At 44.0% G+C, this 21,416-nt stretch overlaps 1 protein-coding gene across 3 annotated transcripts in view; it reads left to right on the top strand.

Annotated features, from left to right (window-relative positions):
- The first annotated feature begins 270 nt into the window (after positions 1-270).
- PHRF1 (PHD and ring finger domains 1) overlaps positions 271-21,416 on the top strand; it is a 28,436-nt gene continuing 7,290 nt past the window's right edge. Inside the window, exons 1-13 of one of the 3 annotated variants that reach the window (XM_081880283.1) lie at positions 271-410; positions 2,881-2,995; positions 4,302-4,415; positions 6,341-6,450; positions 7,135-7,218; positions 8,324-8,445; positions 9,431-9,531; positions 10,056-10,228; positions 10,398-10,527; positions 11,953-12,077; positions 12,399-12,586; positions 12,925-13,044; positions 20,721-20,875. In XM_081880283.1, coding sequence (XP_081736409.1) covers positions 2,905-2,995; positions 4,302-4,415; positions 6,341-6,450; positions 7,135-7,218; positions 8,324-8,445; positions 9,431-9,531; positions 10,056-10,228; positions 10,398-10,527; positions 11,953-12,077; positions 12,399-12,586; positions 12,925-13,044; positions 20,721-20,875 — 1,513 coding nt within the window. In that variant the 5' untranslated portion in view covers positions 271-410; positions 2,881-2,904. Of the gene's footprint in view, positions 411-2,880; positions 2,996-4,301; positions 4,416-6,214; positions 6,451-7,134; positions 7,219-8,323; positions 8,446-9,430; positions 9,532-10,055; positions 10,229-10,397; positions 10,528-11,952; positions 12,078-12,398; positions 12,587-12,924; positions 13,045-20,720; positions 20,876-21,416 lie in introns of all 3 variants that reach the window. The other 2 variants (XM_081880282.1, XM_081880281.1) reach the window with 2 other exon arrangements.

Raw genomic sequence — 21,416 nt, 5'->3', positions numbered from 1 at the left:
CGGGAACTCGCCCCGGCGAAACAGCGCCGCCCCATCGCAGCCACTGCACTGGCGCAGAATCCGGGCGCTCACACTGCGCCGCGGCTCCGTGGGGCTTCCGCTCTACTTCGCCTCTTCTTCCGCCCTTGCTCCCCCCGCGTTCTGCCTCGAAATGGAACAGCCCTTCTCGCCGCCTGCCGCGTCAGGTGACCCGGAACATCTGCGCGTTCCCTTCCGGGTCGGCTCCGGAGGCGTTCTCGGCCTTCACAGCGGTCCTGCTTTGCGACGCGGCGTCTGTCTCCCCCTGCCCCGCGCTCCGCTTTGCGTTCCTTTGCGGGAAAAGGGGGGGGGGTGTAAAAAAGCAGCCGGTGCGCGTGCGCATTCCTCTCCTGTTCCGGTCTGCATATCCTTGTGGGGTCCCCTCCTGGCAGGTGAGCGGAGGGGGGGGGGGGAGGGAAGGATCCTTTGGGGCCTCCAGGTCAGACCAGGGAGCCTGGCTGGGCGAGCGGAGGTGGCGCCCATTTCCGGGATGGTGGTCTTTGAGAGGCATCCGCTGCCCGGAACCGACGACCCGGTGACGGGCGAGGAAGGCGGCTGCTCGCTGGAGAATAACGCGCTTCCTTCTCTATTTTAAGATGCGTTCCGCTTTTCTGTTTTCCCAGTCCGGTGGGTGGCCTATGTCAAGGATGGGGAGCCGGCGGCCTTCCAGTTGTTACTGGGCTCCCAGTGGCCCCGTGGTGTGGGAAAGCTGGGAGCTGAAGTCCAAAAATATTTGGAGCGCCCCTCCCCCCATCCCAGGCATAAGAACCGGTACTAGAATTCAAAAATGAGTGGCCCGTTTCTGCCTGGTGCAACATTCTTGCATTGCACCTGATTACATTCCCGCCAAAAACTTATTTTCTGTATTTATTTTGCTTTATTGGTGTGTACAGTGGTACCTCGGGTTACATACGCTTCAGGTTACATACACTTCAGGTTACACACTCCGCTAACCCAGAAATAGTACCTCGGGTTAAGAACTTTGCTTCAGGATAAGAACAGAAATCAGGCTCTGGTGGTGCGGCGGCAGCAGGAGGCCCTATTAGCTAAAGTGGTGCTTCAGGTTAAGAACGGACCTCCGGAACGAATTAAGTACTTAACCCGAGGTACCACTGTACTTGATTTGCCGCTCCGTAGGCCACTACCACACTATGAGGGAAAAGGTAACATGGGAAGGACTGATACCACTGTTTGCTGACTAGTCGGGCATAAAGTATGAATTTTGTTTGCTTGGAGGACTTTTACAAATCTCATCCTTCAGTGCTGCTACCCCCAGATACATTGAAACAATAAAATAGCAAAATAGTGGTTAAAAAACCTCAACAACTCAGCACAGTAGGGTGAAATCCAATTCAGGCAATCTTTTTTATTATTATTTTAAAGAAAGGTGAAGAAAAACGTCTGCCCGGCACTGGAAAAGATAAAAGTGTAAGTGCCAGACCAGAGGGATAGCATTGCATCAGTGACATGCCATAACTGATGACCACTCCATGAATGGGGTGCCGTAACAGAAAATGCTGCCTCTGTCTGCCACCCCTTCTGACCTCTGGAGGCAGGTGCTCTTGGGCTTGAGTAAGTGGGTCGGTTCATGTGGAAGTAGGTGGTCCATCAGATACCCATGCCCCAATTCATATAGACTGTTAAGGTGTTCCAACCTGTTAATGGAGTCTTGGATATAGGGTTAGGCTGAGGTCCAACCCAGTTGAAGCTCTGTATCAATAAAGGAACAAACAATGTTTCCAAACTGTACAAAACTGACTCCTGTACCAACAGAACCGATCCTCATAGTTGTCCTAGACTGAGTTTGTCATGTATGAAGCCCTTAAAAAATTCAGCATTGCTTGCTTTATTCCAGTAACTGCAGCCTCATGTGGGGAAAACTATTTCATATTTATTAGCACCTACTAAATAAATAAATTATAGCTTAATAAATATCCTAGATTTCTACGTATTAGCATAACATTTCTATGCAATTGGTATTTTCCTAGATGCAGATAAAACATGACTTGGAGGTCCAGGCTTGCTCTCAGATAGCATGGCAGAATCAATTTGTTTTCAAATCCAATTTAATTGTGGGGCAGGGGTGGTCAATTGTGGGACAGGAGACTTTCTTGGAAGAATATTTGTATTGCCTAACTGGTTCTCCAATCTTGTTAGGAAATATGACATGCCTTCTACTTGTTGATATGTGGTGAAAACATTACGGGTGTGCAGTTGTCTGTAAAGTGTTTTAATAATCAGTGGAAGAAGACTGACCTGGTCACAGACAAGGTAAAACTGGACCTGCCCTGCTCACTGTCTTTTAGACACCCACTATCTTGACAACTCCTGCCAACCTAGCAGTTCAAAAGCATGTCAAAGTGCAAGTAGATAAATAGGTAATGCTCCGGCGGGAAGGTAAACGGCATTTACGTGCACTGCTCTGGTTCTCCAGAAGCGGCTTAGTCATGCTGGTCACATGACCCGGAAGCTGTACGCCGGCTCCCTCGGCCAACAAAGCGAGATGAGCGCCGCAACCCCAGAGTCGGCCACGACTGGACCTAATGGTCAGGGGTCCCTTTACCTTTATCTTGACAACTGTCATTCTATCACCATGGAAATGATGTCGCACAAAAATATATACAGATTATTACTGTTGCCCACATCTCCTGCAAAAGATATACCTTGTTTAACTGCCCCTCTCTCTCTCTCTCTCTTTGTGTGTGTGTGTAACTTAAATGTTCCCTAATAATAATTTTTTTCTGTATGTCACCCAGAGAATGACATGGTCCAGGTTGCACATACAAAGTCAAAAACAATGTATTCAGCATTTTGTGTCGTTTGCAAAAGTTTGCCTTCAATTTGAATCTTGTTTCTTGTTAGGGAGCCAATTCCAGATGCCCTGCAATGGATGAGGACAGTCAGGACGAGCTCATTAAGAAGAATGCTGCAGTAGGCAAAGTCAAAAGAACGACTGCACTGCTCTTCAGCGACGCAGGTAACTGAAACTAGTCGGAGCCTTATTCTTAAAACTGCTGGAGCTTCTGAACCTTAAGGCATTTACAAGAGAAAACTGGTCTGTGGTTTTGTGTTTGGAGATATTTTTCATGGCTTCACAACTGTACAACTCTAGGCATAGGCATAATTTATTTCCTAGTCACTTCAAACTTGGATGTGAGTGAGGTTTGCAGTTTTACTCTATAAATGTTAAGACATTTCTACAGAAAGCAACTTGGTGGTCTTTTTTAGAAACCATCTGCCTTCCCTAACCTGAGGCCCTCCATATGTTTTTGGCCAAAGCTCCCATCAGCCTCAGTCAGGATGGCCATTGGCCAAAGAGAGTGGGAGTTGTACTCCAGCAACAAGGTGCCAACCTGGGGAAGGCTGTTTACATCATTCCAGATTTTCTTATGTTTAGCAATCTGAAGCTTCATATACATGGCTCCTTATTTAGCTAACACTGATGGCTAGAATTCCCTACACAGCCAAATGCTATTGTAAGCATTAGCCATTAAAATTCTCATGCACGTTAGTGTGTGGTGCAATACAACTATTGGGGTTTTTTTAGCAGAGGAAGTAAGGGAACAACAGCTATCTTTTTTTCCTTAGAAAACCAAATACCCTGATAAGAATAACTATGTGAATTTGTTAATGTTACACACTTTGTTTGGCCTTTTATTTTGTTTCAGCTATTCATTGTGGAGGGATGATAAACAATATGCAGCCAATGACGCTTCAGTCCCTGTTTGCTTGAAGTCCTGCTCACACCCTTCCTTTTTGTTTTTGAGATTTCGCAGCTCACTGAACACACATTTTCAGCCATGAGAACTAGAAATCTATTCTTTTCTGGTTGGAAAATAAAAATAGAGGTAGACTCTCAGAATAATTTTGTTTCTGATACCAATGCCATGTTTTTGTATAGATTTACTGATTATACAGTTTTGTGTGTGCATATGTAATATGCAAACAGAAACTAAATACCAATGGTCTTGGAAAGCTCCTAATACAAACTCCTATAAGGGAGACTGGCCACTACTACTGCCTATTATTTTCTTCATGAGTGGTGGAGATGTAGTTACTTGATGTTGGCAAGAGATAAACACTTCCGATATATGGAATGGTACGCACAACCACAATGGTACGATATATGGAATGGTACGCACAATACCACCAGTACTACATGTTAATGGGTGGTTGGATTTTTTTGTAAAGACTTTGCTTTTTCTTTGCCTTACATGATAGTTGGCCCTGAGAACTCATGTTCTTCCCTTTTCTGCCCCTCTTATGTTCCTCTTGTTCAAAAGAAAGCAGCGATGGAAATAGTGGGGACTCTGATGACACAGGCAGTGAGGAGGAAGGTGATACTGATGAAGATGGAGGTGAAGAGGATGAAGAAGGTGAAGATGAAGATCTAGAAGGTGATGATAAAAAAAGCTCAATGTTATGATCATTACTATTTTATGGAATCAAGTTGTCTCCAGCAGCTATTTAACTGGACATAGCGTGTTGGGCCATGGTTCCCACATGAGATGAGATGAGATAGAATGTAAACTGTCATTAGCATATTTATTTCTCCATTCTTCCAAAGATCTCAAGCAGCATTAATGCTCTATGTGAGTGGAATGGTTATAACAACCTAGACTGAAATCATCTGCTTTGTGGGTGAGCAGGAATTTGAATACCCTGGTCTTCAATTTCAACATTTTGATCCAGGTGCAGGGAAACCTTTTCAGCCAGAAGGCCACATTACCTAGTGGGCAGCTTTCTCCCAGGGTTTGCATACCAGTGGTGTGTGTTCCATAAGTGGTTGTGTGCCATTCTTTTATCCAAGCAAGCAGTATTGTCACAATTCAAGGACAGGTAAAATCACTAGAGGAGAGCGCAGAGCTGGAGCAGTGAGAGCGGTGGTCTGCAGAATGCGTATTGGCTGGGCTGGGCAGAGTCCCAAAAGTCTGATAGAGAAACCTAGAGGACCTGTGGTTCCCTATACCTGCTTTAACCACTGTATTGCATTCCCTCTTGCTGTGCAATACCCTGATAAACACTGTGACTTTATTTGGGTTTTTCTTTTTCCTATCAAGCAAGCCATACATATGATGACTGCTAGTTACCGTATTTTTCGCGCCATTGGACGCACCGGACCATAGAACGCACCGGACCATAGAACGCACCAGACCATAGGAGGGGGAGAACAGGGGAAACTTTTTTTTTCTTGTTCTCCCCCTCTAAAACAAGGTGCGTTCAAGGTACATTCTCCAGAGCTTGTGGGGCTGGCGGTGGGGGGAAGCGCTGCTTTCCCCCACCGCGAGCCTCAAAGATCCCTGAAGCCTTTGGAGCGCAGCGCCCCGCTGCCCTGCAGAGGCTTTGCGCGGAGCTGTCCCCAAGCTAGAGCAGCGAGACGGAGCCCTCCGTCTTGCTGTTCTGGCTTGGGAACAGCCTTGCTAGCTTCTGCAGGACAGCACGGTAAAGGCACCCCGCTGCCCTGGAGAGGCTGTGCGCGCAGCCATCCACAAGCTAGAGCAGCGAGACAGAGCGCTCCGCAGTGCTCCGTCTTCCTGTTCTGGCTTTGGGCTTAGCGGCGCAGCCTGCATTCGCTCTATAGGACGCACACACACTTCCCCTTAATTTTTGGAGGGGAAAGTGTGCGTCCTATAGAACGAAAAATACGGTAACTGAGATTTTAATATAGCATTGGGCTACTGTGCGCCCACTGGTGTTGAATCATGGAAATACAGTGGTGCCTCGCAAGACGAAAAGAATCCGTTCCGTGACTCTCTTCGTCTAGCGGTTTTTTCGTCTTGCGAAGCAGCCCTATTAGCAGATTAGCGCTATTAGCGGCAGAGCGGCGCTTAGCGGCTTAGAAAAAGGGGGGGGAGCGAAAAAAACTTGCAAGACTCGCAAGATGTTTTCGGCTTGCGAAGCAAGCCCATAGGGAAATTCGTCTTGTGAAGCGCCTCGAAAACGGAAAACCCTTTCGTCCAGTGGGTTTTTCGTCTTGCGAGGCATTCGTCTTGCGGGGCACCACTGTAGCTGGGATAGCTGTAGAGTGCTGGTTCTGAATAATGCAGCCTTATGAAGCTTTAGCACTGAAAGTGGGTATTCATGGTCTCCCAGGAATCTATTTGACTGTTGTTTCTCTTCAGGATCATAGGGCACTTCAATCCAAAATGCATTATGTGGAAATAAATACTAAGGAATTCTTTCATTGTTTTGTAAGACTCGGAGGAGGAGGAGGAAGAAGAGGAGGAGGAGGAGGAAATGGAAATGGCTGCTACGCAATCAACACATTTGGTTAAAGCAAAGCCGCAACTTAATGGAGGCTTTCTTTCTTCCTCTGATGAAGATGCTGAAAACTGCCCAATATGCCTCAACACATTCAGGGACCAGGCTGTTGGAACGCCTGAAAACTGTACCCATTACTTCTGCTTGGATTGTATAGTCGAGTGGTCTAAAGTAAGAACTCTTTAGATAAATTTGTTGCATAATTTATCTTACTCAGTTTGTTTACATTTTTTTTTGCAAAGGCAATAAGCAGTATAATTTGATGTGACCTGATAAAAATAATACCATACCTGAGGCAATTTTCAGATCATCCTGCGCAAAATGCTTTGTGATTTTTGTAGAGATTCATTGTATGGGATCAAGTTATAATGCAGATTTACAGTCACTGACTAAGAATAACTAGACCAGTAGAATCTACCATTATGCATTTTAGTTATTATCCTGAACTACTAGAGCCCAACCTTCATTTAGCTTTTGCAGTAATAATGTGAACCCAGTAGACCTTAAAAAGTGCATGTGTTCATTACCTTGTTCTCTTTTTCTATAATACCAATAATATTAGTTGCTCTCAGTCTTGTTATTTGGGTGATATAAAAACCAAAATTGCTACTCTGGCATAATCTGGCAGATTTTGGCTTACCTTAGCTAAAAATTGTGCTTGCTGCGGTCCCCTTACCTTAGTATTATTTTTAATGGTTTTATGTATGGACTGTTTTAATTACTTTTATTTTTCATTTTTAGCTGTTTTCATTGATTTATAATTGCATATTTTATTGTTGTACCCTTTCTGGTACTTTATGGTAAATGGCGGGTAAGAAATCAAATAAATAACACATCCCCTACTTCTCTTTGCAGAATGCCAACTCTTGTCCAGTAGATCGCAAACTTTTTAAGTCTATCTGTGTTCGAGTGCGCCTGGGTGGAGAAATCTTGAAGAAAGTAGGTTTTCCATTGACTTAAGAAAAGTTAAAAGTCAGAATCCATGTTTCATGCAGTTTTTGTAAAACTTTTTGTATCCTCTTTCTCCTTCAACTCGTAATTCATAGCAATTTTTCCCTTCCTGGATACCATCCTAAAGCTTTGAAACCTTTCCTTAATGGCACTGTTGATGGGAATTGCTCACTTGAATGAATGGTCGTGGTTTTGGAATATGCAATTTTTCCAACACTGATTTTCAGAAGTACAGTGGTGCCTCGCAAGACGAAATTAATCCGTTCTGCGAGTCTCTTCGTCTAGCGGTTTTTTCGTCTTGCGAAGCAAGCCCATTGATGGCTTAGCGCTATTAGCAGCTTAGCGGCTTTTAGCAGCTTAGCGGATCAGCTGATAAGCGGCTTAGCGGCTTAGAAAAGGGGGGGAAAGAAGTCGGAAAAACTCGCAAGACATTTTCGTCTTGCGAAGCAAGCCCATTGACGGCTTAGCGGATTAGCACTATTAGCGGCTTTTAGCGGCTTTTAGTGGCTTATCGGCTTATCGGATCAGCTGATAAGCGGCTTAGCGGCTTAGAAAAAGGGGGGGAGAAGGGGAAAAAAAGTCAGAATAACTCGCAAGACATTTTCGTCTTGCGAAGCAAGCCCATAGGGAAATTTGTTTTGCGAAGCGCCTCCAAAACGGAAAACCCTTTCGTCTAGCGGGTTTTCCGTCTTGCGAGGCATTCGTCTTGCGGGGCACCACTGTAAAGTTTTTTGGGTAGGCTACAGCTGTCACTTAGAGATCTGGCTTATATGTGTATGCGTAGAAGGGCCTTTCTATACACAGCCCAATCCGTGTGTGCTCTCTTTATGGTGGCTTTCTGTGGGATGGGTCTTCTAGTCCTTGCCTAAGAACATTGTGGCTTGTATTGCAGGTGAAATACCAGTGAAGCATGCTTTTATGTAGAGAGCATAGGGGAACAGCAATGTTGTGCCCCATTGCACAAAAGCGGATAATGAAGTTGACTGGTGCTTGGCCAGGTGCAAACACTATTGAGTTTGCAATAGTGGCTATGCTTAGTGTAGCTATTAACATGATAGTGTAAAGCTTCCTAAAAATGTGCAACTTTGCTCAGATTCCTGTTGAGAATGCAAAATCTGAGGAGGATAATCTGGAGGAGGACCCTACCTTTTGTGAAGTGTGTGGCCGAAGCGACCGAGAAGATCGCCTGTTGCTGTGCGATGGCTGTGATCATGGGTAAGGAGTTCTGCCTTTAAAAACCCTCCTTGGGTATGCTACTTTTGCCTGATGCTTTCACCCTATATTAGGCCTGTAGATGCTTCTTTCTCTTGTATGCTGCCTGTATTTTATGTTATTAATTTTCTATACCACCCTTCATCTGAAGGGCAGTTCACAATATAAAAGCACAAAAATATATAGCATAATTTTTTCTTCTCCCCCCCCCTCTACCCCGCTAGGTTGACATGTTTGACGAGTATGCTGCCTTTTTCCGTCTTGCAGGGGGGAATGCTAGCAAATCATTGTTGCTAGAAGATCTGCATTTTTCTTAGGCAGAACTTGAAAATGTAGGGTTTTCCCCCCTTCAGCACTGAGATAAGGTAGCTTATACCATAAAAACAGAGTGTGCAATAATAAATTATAAAACAATTTAAGGTGTGAAAACAGCCAGCAGATATTTACGTGCTATAAAAGAAAAATGAAATTTTGTTATTGTAGGCTCAAAAGAAAACCTGCTTTGTTTTCTCTAGGGATTTTTTTTATTTAGGTGCCCATTACTTAAAGCTAAGTGGGAGGTGGTCCTTAATGTGCCTAGATGAAGGAACCGCTCAAAGCCTATAAGAAGAGGATAGAAGAAGGTCAATGAATACAACATAGGGCACAAGTTGGCCTTGTTTGGGAGATACCTCCATAGGAGCAATCATAATGTATGCCCTGTGCTGTGCTATTCTAGAACCATGAGGTACTTGGAGCCATGCTATGATTGAAGATTTGTATAAGCAGCCAGGCTTGTGAGATGAGGAGGTTTCAAAGAGTTGCAGAACTTCCTTTGCACTCAAAAGAATTATATATGTCTCTACAAGTGCCTGCGCTACTGTTGTTAGGAAGCTCCTGCATGTATCATCTTAGAGAAAAAAACATGTTTGTCTGGCCAGCTACATATTACATGCTTTGCACCCTCTTGCTCTGTAAGAACATGTTACACTTTCTTTCTTTTTAAAAGATACCACATGGAATGCCTTAATCCTCCGTTGAGTGAGATACCTGTCGATGAATGGTTCTGCCCACCATGTGCACCAGCAAATGCTGTATCTGTTGATGCTGGCAAGTATTTTCTTTAGTAGCTTAGCTTTGCATTGTAGAGAGCTGTTCTTCAAGAAAACAGGACTTTTCCACAGCTTATGCAACATGACTTTTATTGAGATAGGATTTTCCCATATAAACCAATCAATATTGCTATAATTGAAGGAAAACTCATTCAGTGTTAAAAACTGGTAACAAAACAATGTTTTTGTCTCACTACTTCTTCAGCTAATGTTGATGTCCATTGTACAAGCCTGTTACACCTAGAGTCAGCCACACCATTGCATTGGCATCGGTGAACAGTAAATTGCTCCATAACCATCTCTTTATCTAAACTGGTGTTTGGATCTGGTAGTTGCCTTGGAAGGGAAAACATTGCACTGTCCATGGGGAATTCTAAAGCAAAGGGATTTAAGGAGCTTTCTTTTTTTCCAGAACCCTTGCCAGTTTTGTTCTGGAGGCTTAGCAGAATGCCTGGATTTAGGTCTCTAGAAAGGTGTTCAGGTGCTGGTTGAAACACAGCTGACAACTGATCTTGTTTTAAGAAACAGATCATGTGAGTGAAGAGGAAGTTGCTTCCCTCATAGCTGATGTCGTCCCTACCACCAGTCGACTACGTCCCAGTGTCCGAACTCGAGCTATAGCCAGAACACGTCAGAGTGAGCGTGTGCGGGCAACAGTGAACAGGAATCGCATAACAACTGCACAGCGAATTCAGGTACTGCACATTCTGAGGGGAGGATTTTGAGTGGAGAAAGCTCCTAATTGTAGCAAAGAGACAGTTTGATTTAGGAAGAAATCTGGGCTTGGGGGGGGCGGGGGCGGCTTTTCTACTTCCTTAATTTTGTAGTAAATCAACAATTGTGATTTCCCATCTTGATTTTTAGCATGTACCAAGATACCTTATGTCTTCCCTTCTTGATGAAACCATTGATGCAGTCGCAGCAGGGCTGAGCACAGCTGTGTATCAGAGACCACTGGCTCCTCGAACTACAACCAAGAAAAAACGAAGAGGAGGTAATTTGCTAAGAATGGTGGTGATAGTTCTTAGTTAATTTTTTATGATGTTTACACAGCTCTCTTTCCACCCTTTCATCTTAAAATAATTCTGTGAGGTAGGTTAGGGTGAAGCTGTATGATAGGCACAGGAATCACCATGTGTGCTTCATGGCTCACAGTGGATTTGAACCTTTGTCTCCCTGCCCTCCCCCAGTATGACATCACTAACTGTTTCAATACTCAAGCTGTCGGTGGATTTCATTTATTTACTGGTAAACTCTTTCTGTGCCTCCTTTTAGCCTCCACAGTGAAGCCTCCATGGCAGCTAAACAAAATAGACAAGCGTAAAACAACAATCAAAAGGCCCAGAATATGAGCAGCACCAATAAAACCAGCAGGCAGCTAAGAAAGGCAGAACACGCAGCAGAGCCTTCTCTGAAGATTGAAGTGTATGGCCTGGTTCATGTGGGTGCAGCAGGCCCTATGTAGCTGTCAATAACTCTAGGGAAAAACAGAGCCGCTACCAAGTGTGTGGCATATTAATGAATATTCAGTTGGCAGCTGCACTTGAACCTGGTGGATTGATTCAAATGTTTGTTTTGACATAATAACCCCTTACAGATTTTCTTTTGGTGAGGTAACTAGCCACTTTATGGACCCTCAGATGTGCCAGGGTTGGAGGGTCTTGCACCATACATGCTCCAGGCATTCAAGTGACCAGCCATTAGTTTCATATGGTCTGTAACCTCTGGTGGCTTTACAGTGGCTTTGTTCACACATAAGAGCAAACCATAGTCTGAAATAAGCTATGGTTTGCTGTGAGCGAGCAGTGTGCTGCTCGGTTGTGCCTGCTTCCCTTCACCCCACCTGGAGATAGGAAACAGACCACAGAGTGGCTGACCTAGTTTTAGATGTGAAACCAGTGCTTGTGGTTGGTGACCCTCTAAATAAGCTGTAGGCCAAGAACAAACCTTGACTTGCTCATGGTTCGGTCGGAGAGAAACCACAAGCACTGGTTCTTGTGTAACCAAAGCCAAGTGTGGTGGCTTGTTTTTCCCAGCTTGAGAAAAAAGGTGGTGCAAAGCAGCAGAGAGCACAATCATTTTGCTTATTCGTGATAAATACTAGTTTGTTTTAGAGTATGGCTTTCCATGACATATGAACCTGACCAGTGTCGGCAGGGCCATCTGACTTAATCCCAGTTTGTTGAAGCCACAGAAAATGAGAGGTCAACAGAGAGTGAACACCTCTGGAATACTCTCCATTTATTCTCTCCTGAAGGGCATGTCTTTTTAAATTTAGGCTGTGGTGTTTCTGACACGTGTTTCTTTTCCTTTTGTGAACGTATTGTATTTAGCATGCAGATTGCAGAAGTGATTCAGGTTAGAGCCTGTATTCGCTGATCTCCAACTCCAAAATCTTTCTATATTTTACCTAATACAGGGCGGAGAAAGAAATCGGCAGGTAAAAAACCTCATACCAAGTCATCTGCTGGAAAAAAGAGCGCTGGAACTTGGATTAAGAGACGCAAACGCCGAGCAAGGCGGAGGAAGGGAAAAAAAATAAAAGTATGCTCCTGGATTTTTCACCAATGCAGAAATTTTTCTGTTGTTTATGCTTTTCTTGTAATAGAGCATTGTTACAATTTTCTTGTAATACAGCATTATTTATTTAGGAGTAATTATTACTTTATTTCATATACTCAGACAGTCTCCGGGCCTACTGGCCAAGGTTTTCACCTACTTTCTATGATCCCCTTTAAGAGGGTTTCAGAGTAGAGAATGCAACCCCTCATATTTCTGTGATATGTAGTCATGTTTTCTATTTTCATAGTGTTTGGTGGGAATCCTGTTCTGAGCATAAAGTTAACCTGCTCTCCTTCTACCCAGGTGAAAACTGAGCTGACATCTCGTTCCCGAATCGCAAAAACCCTTCGTCTTGGCAAGCCTGTACGTGGCATTTCAATCCCTTCCATGTACAAACCAATGGAACCCTCTCTTGGCCTTATGAGAGCAGATATTGGAGCAGCCTCTCTCTCTGTGTTTGGAGATCCTTTTGAACTGGATCCTTATAACAGGTATGAAATATGACAAATGGGAAGGAAACAAAGAACTGCAGTTCAGAAATACATGGAGACTTTTTCTGTGATAGGCAGGAAAGAAGAAAAATGGGGCTAAATCCAAATTAGATTATAAAGCTTATTCAGGTTGAAGCTAATCTTTTAAGTCTGCCTACTCTATATGTTCCTTAACCCATGTTCACTGCTATTTCAGAAACTATAGTATAGTATATAAACTATAGTATACCAGAAGACAGAATTTGATCTTCTCAGTTTGAATATTTCATTTAAGAAAATAGGCAAAGCTCAGATAAGATGGAAGTTGGTTGTGATCTTCAAAATTTTCTCTCTCCTAGTAATGAAGAGCTTCCTGTAAATTCAGCCTCACCTGTGAGCAACAAAAGAAGAGGCCTTTCTCAATCAGCACTAAGATCACATCGTCCTGTCGCTCGACCAGTCGCTATGGGGCTTCCTGGGTAAGGCCAGCCACATGATGCTTTATTATACAACACAGCAGCAAGAGAAGTGAGGTGCACAAAGTTCTCTTCTAGTCTGTGGTCTCTCCTGTTTTGCACACTGCGTTGAAACCTCAAGCCCTTTCTTCAGTCTTCAAGGATTCATGCTCAGTGCTACAGACTATAGCATAGTGTGTGTCATATGTGTATATGTGGAGAATAATAAGATTGTAGAGTTGGAAGGGACCCTAAGGGTCATCTGGTCCAAACCCCTGCAATGCAGGAATCTCTGCTAAAGCATCCACGACAGATAGAAAGACAGTTCAAATCCTGTCTTAGTTGTAGGTGGCTTGAAGAAGCTACAATCTTTTCCTTTCAGTTCTCAGTTTGCTGAATAGGTCACTATTCCTAAAATTACTAAGGTGATGACTCTCAGTGAGCAATTAGAAATAGCAACCATATACCTCTAAATATTCCATCTCTCTCTCTCTCTCTCTCTCTCACTCACTCACTCACTCACTCAAACACACTCATACACTCATTCCCACTAGTTTGATTCTCTCATTCCACCAGACAGGTGGAAGGGAAGCATTTGATAACAAATGTCACTCAAGACTCTGGAATTCTTAGGAAAGCTTATGAAACACTCCTAAAATTAGTCGGAAATTGTCAAATTAGGGGAGCGGGAGATCTCTGCTGGCCACCGTGAAATCCTAAGCAAGCATATTCTTGAGATCAAATTGTCATCAAATTTGAGGGAGGAAGCTGAGAGTGGGAAAGGGAAAAGCACCGTCTGCCCAATTGTTTCTTCACACATAGCACATCCATATTCCTTCTTTAGACTGTTAGCTCACCCTGATTTTTTTTGTAGTGGTGGAGAAGGAAATATTTGCTTGTGGGTGGAGTCTCTCGCTGTCCTTTATTCCAGTGAGACATCCCTGCTGCTTCCGTCACGGGAGAGGGCTAACGAGAGAGGCTCTCCATTGAGCTTGCCTCCTGTGCGAAGAATGCCTTACTGCATGCTTATCCCCATTCCCTGCTTATTTAGACCTCATTTTGGAAACATGCTATACTACTACTACTACTACTACTACTACTACTACTACTACTACTAATAAATGCCCAGCAAGCTTACCCATGCAGTGTTCCACATGTTCAACGATGTGTTTCTAAAGGAGCCCTTAGGCTGCCAGGTTCATGCAGTCCTGGGCTACTGATCCTTGGCATGCTAACATTGCTGCTGCCTACAGTGCTGAGTACCTGGGAACCCTGTTTGTGTCTGTTTTGTTCCAGGATGCCCAATGTCCAGTTCAGATCAGGCGTCCACCAGCTGTTAGAGTGTTTTGAGGCAGTTTCCCTTTAACTGGGGCGTGAGGTGGAATGTTGGAGCTGGGAGGTTCTCTTGCAGTTGGGAGCGGAGAGCCCTAAACAAACTGGAGGGAAAGGGTGGGCGACTGGGAAATTTGCCAAGCAAGGAGGAGTAAATGTGTGAGTAAGCAGAAAAAGGGGAAGACAACAAACGGAATAGGACAGATATTAGGGGATTTTCAACATGGGTAATCTGGAGGGTTTTCTTTGGCGTTGGGTGGAGGTTATCACAGCCCTGCTTTATAATAATAATAATAATAATAATAATTTATTATTTGTACCCCGCCCATCTGACTGGGTTTCCCCAGCCACTCTGGGCGGCTTCCATAAAAACCAGAAATACACTAAAATATCACAGATTAAAAACTTCCCTGAACAGGGCTGCCTTAAGATGTCTTCTGAATGTCAGGTAGTTATTTATCGCTTTGACATCTGATGGGAGGGCGTTCCACAGGGCGGGTGCCACTACCGAGAAGGCCCTCTGCCTGGTTCCCTGTAGCTTTGCTTCTCGTAATGAGGGAACCGCCAGAAGGCCCTCGGCGCTGGACCTCAGCATCCGGGCAGAACGATGGGGGTGGAGACGCTCCTTCAGGTATACTGGGCCGAGGCCGTTTAGGGCTTTAAAGGTCAACACCAGTACTTTGAAATGTGCTCGGAAACGTACTGGGAGCCAATGTAGGTCTTTCAAGACCGGTGTTATGTGGTCTCGGCGGCCGCCCCCAGTCTAGCTGCCGCATTCTGGATTAGTTGTAGTTTCCGAGTCACCTTCAAAGGTAGCCCCACGTAGAGTGCATTGCAGTAGTCCAAGCGGGAGATAACTAGAGCATGCACCACTCTGGCGAGACAGTCCGCGGGCAGGTAGGGTCTCAGCCTGCGTACCAGGTGGAGTTGGTAGACAGCTGCCCTGGATACAGAATTGACCTGCGCCTCCATGGACAGCTGTGAGTCCAAAATGACTCCCAGGCTGCGCACCTGGTCCTTCAGGGGCACAGTTACCCTATTCAGGACCAGGGAGTCCTCCACACCAGCCCGCCCCCTGTCCCCCAAAAACAGTACTTCTGTCTTGTCTGGATTCAACCTCAATCCATTAGCCGCCATCCATCCTCCAACCGCCTCCAGGCACTCACACAGAACCTTCACCGCATTCACTGGTTCTGATTTGAAAGAGAGGTAGAGCTGGGTATCATCTGCATATTGATGGACACCCAGTCCAAACCCCCTGATGATCTCTCCCAGCGGCTTCATATAGATGTTAAAAAGCATGGGGGAGAGGACAGAACCCTGAGGCACCCCACAAGTGAGGGCCCAGGGGTCTGAACACTCATCCCCCACCACCACTTTCTGAACACGGCCCAGGAGGAAGGAGCGAAACCACTGTATAACAGTGCCCCCAGCTCCCAGCCCCTCTAGACGGTCCAGAAGGATGTTATGGTCGATGGTGTCAAAGGCCGCTGAGAGATCCAGCAGAACTAGGAAACAACTCTCACCTTTGTCCCTAGCTCGCCAGAGATCATCAACCAGCGCGACCAAGGCAGTTTCAGTCCCATGATGAGGCCTGAATCCCGATTGGAAGGGATCCAAATGGTCCGCATCCTCCAGGTGTGCCTGGAGTTGTTCAGCAACCACGCGCTCAATCACCTTGCCCAAGAATGGAAGATTTGAGACTGGGCGATAGTTGGCCATACTGGCCGGGTCTAAAGATGGTTTTTTAAGAAGCGGTTTAATGACCGCCACTTTCAGCGGATCTGGGAATGTTCCCTCACAGAGGGAAGCATTCACCACCCCGCAGAGCCCATCGCCCAGCCCTTCCCGGCTTGCTTTTATTAGCCAGGATGGGCAAGGATCCAGGAGACAGGTGGTTGGTTTCACGCGTCCAAGCAGCCTGTCCACATCCTCGGGGGTAATGGATTGAAATCGATTCCATGCAACTTGACCAGACAGAGCTCTAGCACATTGAAAAAGATGTTTGAGGTTGTGGCTGTTGCTTTAAGAATATTAAATTTACATGGTGCGTTAGAAAGAATGAGGGCTTACAGTTTGTTGTGCTAGAAAATGGTACAAGGGGGTTGATGGAGGCAGGGGGTACAGAGGGGAAGAATATGCAATTGGGCTCAGTTACAATAGGGAATGGAGACTTGAGGAATGGGATTTTGAAAAGGTGGATTTTGAGGAAGTGAGGGAGGCGGCATCATGGGAACTTGGTGCCTGGCTTTGTCCCTGAGGCTGAAGACTCAGACTACAACTAAACATGATAAGAAGCAGCTGTTTTCTCTTGTGTTCACATGTCTGTTTTGGTTCACGATATAAATGATGGTGGGTAGGGGTGTGTTCACTGCATCAGAAGGGGTGTATGGATGACATATTTCATGATTCACAAATTCTATGGGCTCTTTTGAGACAGTTATGTAAAGCAGTTTCATTTCTTTTCGCTTTTGCTAGTTTTGTTATTAATTCATTACCACCAAGTTGCTTAGTGGTTCTCTCCCTGGCCCCATTTTATTATCTCAATGACCCTGTGAGGAAGGTTAGGCCGAGAGATAGCTCAAGGTTTGCATACTAAGTTTTCTCAGAGGAAAAAGAATCATTTTCCTTACTTCGGATTTGAACAGGGTCATTTGACTGGATTCCTGCTCCTCTCCCCGAGAGACTACCAAAACTGAAGCTTCTGTCTTGTGGATCCATGCCTGTCAAATTTTTAAAAAATGCTTTAAGGTTTAGGGAGCTTTCTGCTTCCTTTTTATTAGGAGCCAAAGCGTAAGCCGAAATCACTGAGATGTTCTTTCTAGAGCCAAAGAGGGCCAAAGCTCATTGAGAATTAGGGGAGAATCTACAAAAGAGCAGGAATGCAGCCAAATGTTTGCTTCCAAAGAAGGCAAGTTCCAGGTGAGTTATTACAGGTAAGGCAAAAGCAAATTGGAGTTCCAAAATGGGAAGTAGCTTGTTGCAGCAGTTTGGACTTTTCAGAGCACTTAGCTTAAGGGGTGTTTGTGTGTGTGTATTCAGGATAAGGCTCCTGGGGAACACCAAAAGCGTATTTTAGATGTATGTCTGATGCTATGGCCATTCCAGTTTGGACACTTAATATATTAATATTTTTTATTTATTTCAGTACTGTGTATCTATCTTGCCTTTCTAAGAAGTGATCATGGTGGCAACACCACCACAGAATTTAAAGCAATATATTAAACAGTATAGCTATCATCGATTTTAAAAGTAAACAATAAAAAAACTCCATTGAAAACAGTCAGATTTTTTTTTTAAGTGGGCCTAAAAAATCTTGCTGGACAATATGCCTCCACTACTCATTGAAAAGCAGTAATAGGCTGGGCATATTTCCTTTGGCAGGGCATTGTATATTCTTGGCACTATCCCAGAAAACCCCTCCCTAGAGTTCAGGGCAGGGCTTCAGTAGATGATCTACTAGAAAATTCATATGGGCAGCAGTGATTCTTCATGTACTATGATTTGAGCTTGTTTAGAGTTTTCAAGGTCAAAAGCCAACAACTGATAAGTGAGGGATTGCCTTACTTCCCTATATACCTATCTGTTGACTAAGGTGATCTATGGGCAGTGCTTTATTTCTGGGGAGACTCAAGGATACACAGTACTGGCACCTTAACAGCCCCCCATAAAAAAAAATATGTTAAAGTGCATCACTTACTGTAACAACTTAGTCCCAGCACCATTTTTTTCCTTAAAAAAAGAAAAAGCACTGTCTATGGGTGCCCACATAGTAGAACCTCATGCATCAGAACTTGGTTTCACGTCAGCTTAGACTTAATCTTTCAATGCAGTAGCAGCTGCCCTGTGCAGCATGCTGCCCGTTGCAGTTGAAATGCATACAACTCCTTTTAAAAACCTTTTTAAAAACTTTTTTTAAAAAATCATAGGCTTTCCCAGAAGGCAGTCTTTTGTTGTTGTTTAGAACTGTTTTATTTGTTCTTACCTATTTAGTTTTTATTTTATATCGTTATTGTGGTGCGGGGATCTTTAGTGGTTTATAAATATCCTAATGAATTGATAACCAGTGCAGAAAGTGTAAGGTGCAAGTGGTATGCTTCAGTTGGCGTGCATCATCCAGCATCCTAGCAACAGTATTCTGGACAAACTGAAGTGTCTGAACTGTCTTCAAAAGCAGCCTCATTAAAAAGCACATTACAGTAAGCCAACCTGGAGGTGACCAGCTGTGAATTCCTATGCAACTTATGCATAAGTAAGCCTCACTGAGTTCAGTAGGCCTTCCTCCCAGGTCAGTGTGCATTCTAAAGCATGAACAATTGCAGCCAGATCTGGTTATACCTGCTTGGCTTATAGCAGTGGGCGTATTTCCATGTTATGCAGGCAACACTTGGTATAGTTACACTGCTTTGCCACATTTTAAATGCATGATATATAGTGACTCCATATATTTTAGATCAGTATTTCTTAGCTCTCCACATTCTTGACAATTGCACAATGCCCTTGATTTTAAAAGTAACGATGAGAGGGAAGTGTGATGTATAGAATGCTTACTGTGAAAAGCAAGAGAGACTAGAAGTCCTTCTGCTTATTCTGTAACATTGGTGTTATTTGAGAGTAAGTGTTTGTAGGATTAGTATGTGTGGAGTTGCAGGCAAAGTTAATGGTTCTGCAATAGGTGTGAAGCCTGTTAGCTCAGCTGCAAAGCAGGTTGAGTGTAGAGGCAGCTAGCTTTTCTCTCAGATGTGGCCTTGGCTAAGCAGAAGGAGTTATGGATCTAGGAATCCACAAGAGGTACATGTTTTGGAGCCATTTCAAAACATCAGTGGAGCATCTTATTTGTCTCACTTCTTTTTTTATGGAAAGTCTGCATTGTTTTCCTCCAGTCTTCTGGTTTGGAGTCCCATTTTGTAATTTTGGGGCACCTTCTAATGAGATGGTTGAGTTTAGTGAGCTTCTTGGGTGCAAAGACACTGATACCTAAAATACTGGGGGTTCTTTTGTAACTCCCGTGTTTTGCAGTAGGCAGGCGGAAAGCTCAAGCTCACAGTATCAAAGCAGAGATGTGAATAAAACTCACCTTTTATTTGGTAGAGGTCGGCTGAGTTGTTTCACTAATGAAGTTTGTTCTATACACTGAGTTTTTTCCTTTATTTCTTTGCTACTCGTATCTCTAAATAAAAATGAGGGTGAGATGGGGTGTTTTTATTGTGTTCATTTGGATAATTGAAAGCTGTTATAATTTGCTTTTTTAAAAAAGAAAGCAACTGCTTCAAGAGCAGCAGGAAGAATCTGTTAGGCTGCAGCAAAGCAAAGAAACGCTGCTGCTGCTGCTGCAAAAGACTTACACAGGCTGAGCAGGCTGCTTATACACAGTGCACAGGACCAAAATGATTAAAAACAAAACAAAACTGCAGCTGCCCGCTGGTATGGATGGGCCAGACTAAAACATTTTAAGGCCATTGGGTTTAGGTGGAGCAGATTTAGGCTCCATTTCTATATGCTCGTAACCTGAGAGCAAATGCCATTGAACTCAGTTGGCCTTACCTCTGAGTAGATTTGCAGAGGATTGCACTCTTAAGCACACGTTCCGTCCTCCAGTTGAAATCAACAAGTGCTCAACTTATGACTGGATTGTGCTCCATGTTCTTTCTTGCTGTCTCAGACTTAGAGAATTTTATAAGTGTGTAGTAGGCAGAAAGCCAAGATGGTACTACAAATGTTGTGTTATCTGAAGGTTCTGGGTTTCAGAAATACCAGTTGGAACACCCACCCCCTCCCTGGTCTTGGTAAATGTTCACATAGCTTATCCAGCTGTGGACAAGTATTGGATTGAAAACAATTATTGCAGCATTTTTTATATTGCTTTGGTTTCCAAATTATATGTGGTTCATTATATTAGCTGTTTCAGGCTTCATTTTTGGGAGGAAAAGTGGGTGCAAATATTAAATGAAATGAGAATGAGATTCTGTAGGTTTTCTACACTTGCATTGGATTGTGGAGTACAGACAACTCTGCATATTACCGGGTTTCCTCCCCACCCCCACCCCCAATAGCAAGGCTTTTCATAGTATTTTCAGCCCTCTATAAAGAAAATAATACTTGACCATTTATTTTCTTATCCCACTAGCTATAGTTATTTTGTATGCCATCAACTCAAGGTAGGCTGTTTCTTCTGAAAACACTGGTAGCAATAGGACTGGTTGGGGATGGCTCATCTTTAACCTATGGAGCTGCCTCAGGTTTGTGGAGATGTGCTACAGTCTCAAACCTATATTAATAGGATGTCAAAGATCCTTTGTTCATTATGATGTAACCAGTATAGTTCTTTATAGTGTGAAATCAGAAGGCATGCCTTGTGTAATTTATAGGAGGAGTGTTCCTGCCTTGGCACCTGAGCCAGAAGCTGGTCCAGCCCCTGTGCCCGACCTGTTGGGGAGCATCCTGACTGGACAGAGCCTCCTTATGATGAGTGGTTCTGACGTCGTCATTAATAGAGATGGATCGTTGACAGCAAAGAAAGCAGGTAATGCTTAGTTAGACTGATCTGAAGTTTGTTAGCATGTTATGCGCACAAGCACTTTCTAATCCTTGCAAGCAGCAGGCAAGCAAATGCCATGTTGCAGCCTGTAATAGTATGTCTTGAATTGGTAGCCAGAGTTATTCATAGAGTATCATAGAATCATAGAGTTGGAAGGGACCCTGAGGATTATCTAGTCCAACCTCCTGCACTACAGGAATATGCAACTGTCCCTTACGGTGATCGAACCTGCAACCTTCACATTATCAGCAGCACGCTCTAACCAACTGAGCTACAAAATCAGTACATATCAGTATTTTGTTTATTTGTCAAAGGATAGCAATAGAAGAGAACAGTATAGGACTATTGACATTGTACTGCTGTTGTGCTTTCTAGAATGTATCACATTAATCTGAATTTCATAAAATAGACCAATTGATTGCCCACATTTGATTTGGTAAGCAATATATGTAAGTGATCAGAGGTTATACGGAATTAGTATGAGAGAGCTTAGGGTGCAATGACCAACCCTTTTATTTTTTAAATG

Source organism: Podarcis erhardii, assembly GCF_964252035.2.
Source record: "Podarcis erhardii genome assembly, chromosome: 1".
In the NCBI taxonomy this organism is placed as follows: domain Eukaryota; kingdom Metazoa; phylum Chordata; class Lepidosauria; order Squamata; family Lacertidae; genus Podarcis; species Podarcis erhardii.
Note: the sequence above shows the minus strand (reverse complement) of the source record. Positions and strands in the feature narration are given on the sequence as shown.